Source organism: Nicotiana sylvestris, chromosome 5 (genome assembly GCF_000393655.2).
Source record: "Nicotiana sylvestris chromosome 5, ASM39365v2, whole genome shotgun sequence".
Taxonomy (NCBI): Eukaryota; Viridiplantae; Streptophyta; class Magnoliopsida; order Solanales; family Solanaceae; genus Nicotiana; species Nicotiana sylvestris.
Genome location: NC_091061.1, coordinates 76,870,457 through 76,876,784, shown reverse-complemented (window position 1 = coordinate 76,876,784; position 6,328 = coordinate 76,870,457). Strand labels below are relative to the sequence as shown.

The following is a 6,328-nucleotide window of genomic DNA, read 5'->3' as shown; positions in this document are numbered from 1 at the left end:
TGTCATGAACACCCTGAATATGTTTTTAAACTGGACAAAGCATTGTACGGGCTGAAGTAGGCATCTCGAGCTTGGTATGAAAGGCTATTAAAGTTCCTCTTGGAAAATGGCTTTAAAAGAGGGAAAATTGACAATACTCTGTTCTTAAAGAAATGGGGAAGGAACCTGCTCATTGTTCATGTCTATGTTGATGATATCATTTTTAGGGCAACAACTGATTCTCTATGTGAAGAATTTGCAAAACTCATTGGAAGTGAATTTGAAATGAGCATGATGGGGGAATTGAACTTCTTCTTGGGTCTTCAAGTAAAACAGTCCCTAAAGGGTACATTTATTTGTTAGCAAAAATACATCAGGGAGCTCTTGAAGAGGTTTGACATGGAAGCATCAAAGGTGATAGACACTCCCATTGCTACGGCCACTCGACTGGACATGGATGAAGCTGGGTCTCCTATGAATCAAACCATGTATAGAGGCATTATTGGGTCTCTTCTCTATCTTACTGCCAGTAGACCTGATATTGTCTTCAGTGTGGGGCTATGTGCAAGATTTCAATCAAATCCCAAGGAATCTCATTTGAAGGCAGCCAAAAAAATTCTAAGATATCTTAAAGGAACACAGGACCTGGTCCTTTATTATCCCACAGGTGACAGTTTTAACCTCATTGGATATGTTGATACAAGATATGCATGTTATCTTGTATTCAGGAAGAGCACTTTTGAAGTGGCTCATTTCCTAGGTTCATATCTCATCTTTTGGGGTACAAGGAAGTAAAACTCAATGGCTCTTTCAACAGCTGAAGCAGAATATGTAGCTGCAACATCCTGCTGTGCACAACTTTTGTGGATCAAGCAGCAATTGGAGGACTTTGGGGTACTCACTGAGATTGTGCCCCTTCTATGTGATAACACAAATGCACTCAACATGACCAAGAATCCAGTTCAACACAAAAGAACCAAGCATATTGATGTGAGACATCACTTTCTGAGGGACAATGTGGAGAAAGTATTGATATGCATGAAGTTCTGTAGCACAGAAGATCAAATTGCAGACATCTTTACCAAGGCATTAAGTAGGGAACATTTTTAAAGAAACAGAGTGAAGTTGGGGCTTTTAAAGCCCAATTGAGAACCTGATTCCTCATTATTTGGCTATGAAAATCATCTTCAAGAAAAATTGGTTAAAAGTGTTTTCTGGCCCTGTCTAACTCACTTCAATACCATTGCAGGTAAACACGCATGATGAGTATAGAAGTTGTAGATCCAGTGCATGGATGATAAACGAGGATTAATATTTTCAAATAACAAGTCAAGAACCTCGTTCTTGTACCAAAGGTTAGTAGTTCTGTGTAATCTTTAATACACGTCTTAAAAAGGTACAAAACACAACTACCATGTCATCCAACTTTTTAGATTCTGCTGTCACGTCTCTTCACTTCAAATCGTTACATCTCCCTCTGAAACGTTGCACTTCTCCACACCCAACCGCCATTTCAGAACCGGCCCTTATCTCTCTCTCTCTTCATAATTATCCTCTCTTAATAAAAACCATTGTTTGTTCTCCACAAACCATAAGTCCCCCATTAGAATTTCCTAAAAGCATCTTCACACCATTTTTCCAATGGCTGAGACAAACTCTGACCTCCCTGCCTCAGTCGTACCTACTACTGATAAACCTATGGAGACTTCCATCCCTACTAAGCCTTCTTTACCCACTCTTACCCTTCCCGCTAAAATCACACCTCACCCAGATTCCCCGTCTATCTCTATTTTAGAAACCCCTAAAATTGTTGATCCGCCCTCTCCATCTTCTGAGGTTCCCACTAGTCAAAGACCAAGTGGAGAACAAGTCCAAAACCTTGAGTCACAGGCAGTTCCGCCATTGTTGCTACCGATTCCGTAGTGGCAGTAGTGCCAATTGAGGAATAGAATGTTGTAACCATCTTTGTGGTGTTTGCTGATGGTGTACTGCATGAGATTATCTCTTAGAAAAAATGAGGTACAAGGTATGGGGGACGAAGGGGCCATTGTAACTGTTGAAGGCGATGCACTAGCAAATACTACTAGGCCCTTACATGAGGAACCTGATCCCTCTCGGGAGGACCTAGGTCAGGGCTTTCATTCCCAGGACAGTTCTGCTCCTGCATTCACTGTTGTGCCCTTGGAAATACAAATACCTGAGATGAGGTCCAGTGATGACGAGGACCTAGATAATGTGTCTCTTGATGTGTTCATAGTTAAGTGGAGGGTTGTGTCCACTCCTGCGTACTCCACCAAATGACCTACTACCAGGTTGCAAGCTAAGGAGGCCTACGACTCTACCTTTCAAAAGAGCAGAAAAAGTAGTAAAAAGCAAAGGAGGAAGCTGGTGAAAGATGGTATGCCCATAAGTGATAAAGAGATTCCTATGGTAGAGGTGGAAGAGGAAACACCAGATGAACCTGGTTCACTGGTTAGACGGTCTCAGAAAAAGAAGCAGCTTGCTTCAATAGAGAAGGGGTCAACCTCTAGTTCCAAGTGGAATGAGGTGGTGAGTGAGTTCTCGATGTCTGATGAGGATGTGTTACTCAAATCCAAGGGAAAAGGGAAATTAAGTGGTGAGAAGTCCGGCAAACGCTAGTTTGAAATTGTTCAGGAACCTGGTTCTGTGAAGAGGATGAGAAGTGAAGTCAGCCTTGGCTCAGAATGCCTGAGGCACCAAAAAGTTCTACTGGGTCGTACTTTTGACCCAACAATCTTTGAGATGGCTGGTATGCGACAAATTCTTGAAATGGTCAAATTTCAACGATGGGCGCATCTATTCCAAATAGATTCACCTAAGGCATATGAGGATGAGGTACAAAGCTTCTTTACTAGCCTCTTCCCCATTGAGACAGACCACATCTGTGCTTTGGTGAATAGAGTGGACATCGTGTTCGACGTGAAGTTGCTTGGAGAGATTCTTAAAGTTCCTACAGCTGGTGTATCCAGTGTAAATGATGTGTGTCAGTTTAACTTCAAAAATATCGTGGTAAAAGACAATGCAAACCAGAAGGAGGACCAGATCCATAAGAAAGCATTACTCCCTGTCTATCAGCTGCTGTTTGAATTGGTAAACAAAGTTCTATTGCCTCGAGTTGAGAGGAGGTCAGTGACTTCTATGTCTGACCTGTTCTTGATGGAGCAACTGGATAGCTTTACTCCTATGAGTCTGCCTGCTATTATGATTGAACACATGCAAAAGGTTGCCACATTCGAAGATGGTAATCATGTCCTTCCCTACAGGTTCTTTCTTACGCGAGTATTTAAATTCTTTGAAGTGCCACTGGGGGCAGGCAAGGTGGGGACTAAGAAGCAGACTTTCTCATAGATAACTTTGGAAGAATGCGAGCGCATAGAAAAGAATGGGGGCAGGGGTAGGAAGTACTTCAACCGTTTCACAGCTTATTAATGCTCAGAATAGTGCAGCTGAGGAAATTCGTCGGTTGAAGGCCATGAATGCTATCTTGGAAGGTCAGCAAGCCCAAGGGGTTCCGGCGTCAAATGATGAAGTAGCTCGTTTGACAAAGGAGAATGCTGATCTCAGGGCGCAAGTAGAGAACCTGAAAGTAGTACTGCTAAATGAGCAAAAGTCGGCCAATACCAGAATAGACCTTGTTCTCCAAACACTTCCTGCAGCTTCCAAGCCCTTTACTCCCAGTGCCCCCTAAGTACCCCTTCAGTGACCAGTTTCTAGAAATATTTTTTTTATGTTTTTTCTTGTTTGACAGACATTTTGTTTTCTTTTTTTTTGATGTGGTTGGGATGAAACAGTGTTTCTCCCGTCTTAACAGTCCAATGTTGCCTTGCTTTTTAAGCAAATGCATATAAATTTTTTATCAATATTAAATCTATCCTCTTTTATTATCTCATTACTTAAATTCTATGTTTCTCTTCTCTATCATGTTGTGTGCACATATATGGCATGAGTTAGCTCAGCTAGACTTCTTTATGATGTTTATCTGTTTATGCCTTTTTAATGATGCCAAAAGAGGGAATAATAATAAATAAGTGTAGTAAATAAGGAAGGCATAAAGTCAGGGGAAACTAATTGTGAAACTTGTGTTCTCCTGTTACTTAATCTGGTTCTCACTGCTCTAAATCCACTTTATCGATGTTAAGTTTGGCATCACCAAAAAGGGGAAAATTGATAGGCTTTAAATGTCCTTGCCTTATGTTTTGATGATCTAACAAACTTACTGTTAAGAACCAGGTAGGGAACTTGACCTACTTGGACTATACTGCAAGTTTAACGGATTCCAGCTAAATGTGAACTGCTACAGCTTCAGGAGCTAGGAAACCAAACAAGGACCTGATACCCTTGTGGTTCCCTTATAGCATTACAAAGTCAATTGGACACAACTGGAAACAAAGTGACCGCCTGCACTATTTATGCCACACTGCACTGTTTCCAGCGCCCACTCATTCCTTGACCAACTAAAGTGCTCACATCATTTCAAGTGATGTGATCAAGGTATACCAACAATGAGTTTATATTGAAACATCACTTGAATTTTTCAGTTTCTCATTTAAGCCTTTTGCAAAAATAGAGAAATCAATTCTCACGAGCTTGAAGAACAAAGTTGAACGCTACTACGGACCAGTTCCTAAAGTTAGTATTTTGTTGTCCTCAGTTGAGTTGTAACTTTGTGATTGTACTTACTGTATCTCCTAAATTGCTTAGCTAGAAGCGTTCATTGGGAATCCTCTTGTAAAATCCGTAAACTCTTTGAGTTTATGTTGTGACTAGGTTTAGTCATAAGCAAAAGCCTTTGTAACTGTAGAGTGACAAAGTGACTTGTGGTGAGAGCATCACAAGTTAGTGAAAGTATTTGTAACTAGGGAGTCACAAAGTAGCTTGTGGTAAGAGTACCACAAGTTAGTTGAATTGAATTCTTTGTAATGGAGTCATTACAAAGTGGCTTGTAATAGGTTTTTACAAGTTAGTAAAGTTGAAAGCCTACAGGTGTATGTCATGGTTTTTGGTCCCCTTGTGTGGGATTTTTCCACGTAAAAATCTCTTATCTCATTTACTTACAGTTTATTAGCATTCTCAGCAGAATCTCGTAGAGGACCAGGTACTCTATTGTTTGGTGGACTCATACAAACTAACATCATCATTTTTATTCTATGGAATAGAGCAACAATAAGCAAACTACAGTGGGCACTCGCACAAAAGAAAGACAAACTCTGGGTCAGGTGGATCCACAACCATTATATAAAGAAAAGGACATAGAGAACATAGATACACCTAAACAGGCTAGCTAGTTGGTGAGGAAGATTTTCGAGGCTAGAAAATGGTTAGTTTCAGGAATCAAGGAATTGAATACATATGTTGCTCAAGGAAAATACACTATCAGCAAAGCAGATACCTCAATCCAACCACAGTTTCCAAAGGTTTCATGGAAGGTATTATTCATGACACAAGGCATTCTGCCTCGACATCAATTCACCTTGTGAATGGCAATTCACCAGAGATTAGCAACAGTGGACAGATTAATCAAATGAGCGATACTAGTACCCAATGCTTGTGTCCTCTGTACAACTGATGAAAAAGAGACACATGATCACTTGTTCTTCGAGTGCCCGTACTCTAAGTTTATATGGCAGAACCTGTTACGCTTGTTTGATATTAACAGACAAATAGGTCGGTGGCAGGAAGAGGTCAACTGGCTGGCTACAAAAATAAAAAGCAGAAACATATAATGAAAAATATTGGGGAGTGCATTCGCAGCAGCAGTATAACACATATGAATGGAAAGGAACCTCAGAAATACAAAAAAAGAGAATATGAATAGAGAGAAATCGTCTTACAATTGCACATTTTGGGAGAAAAATGCTGTAAATCGAGGGCAATACTAGATAGGATAAATAGATGTCCACGTTAGCATATAGTCTGAGTTCCAGTTGTGGAACTTAAGGCTACGAAGGATATGATATTTTTGTGAGATCCGACTCTAGAGTCCAATGAGCGGGTGGTTGTACATATTTACACTTGGTTAACTAAAATTTTCAGTTTAACAAAAAAAAAAAAAATACTACATAATTGAAATCTGAATATATAAGCTAAAATTTAAAAAAAATGTTAAATAATGAAAGAATTCTAAGGAATGTGTATGTGTTATATTAAAAACAATGGTGCACAAACATATTAAGACAAATATCAAACTAATAAAAAGTTAAATTAGCAAAGTAATAATACTAAATAGTGAATAATATAATAACAATATAAAGAACGAAAAATTTATTCAATAATTATATGATTTGTTTCCTTTATCTCATAAGTATTTTATTATTTGGTATATTGTATT

General features: G+C 39.4%; 1 protein-coding gene across 1 annotated transcript; it reads left to right on the top strand.

Moving 5' to 3' along the window:
* Positions 1 to 378: 378 nt before the first annotated feature.
* On the top strand, positions 379 to 774 carry LOC138868851 (secreted RxLR effector protein 161-like). The gene has a single exon (XM_070146423.1). The coding sequence runs from the start codon at positions 379 to 381 to the stop codon at positions 772 to 774; it is 396 nt and encodes a 131-aa protein (XP_070002524.1).
* The last annotated feature ends 5,554 nt before the right edge of the window (positions 775 to 6,328 follow it).

Bases quoted from the DNA above. Each gene is read 5' to 3' on its own strand.
- LOC138868851 (XM_070146423.1), top strand. From the start codon at position 379: ATGGAAGCATCAAAGGTGATAGACACTCCCATTGCTACGGCCACTCGA.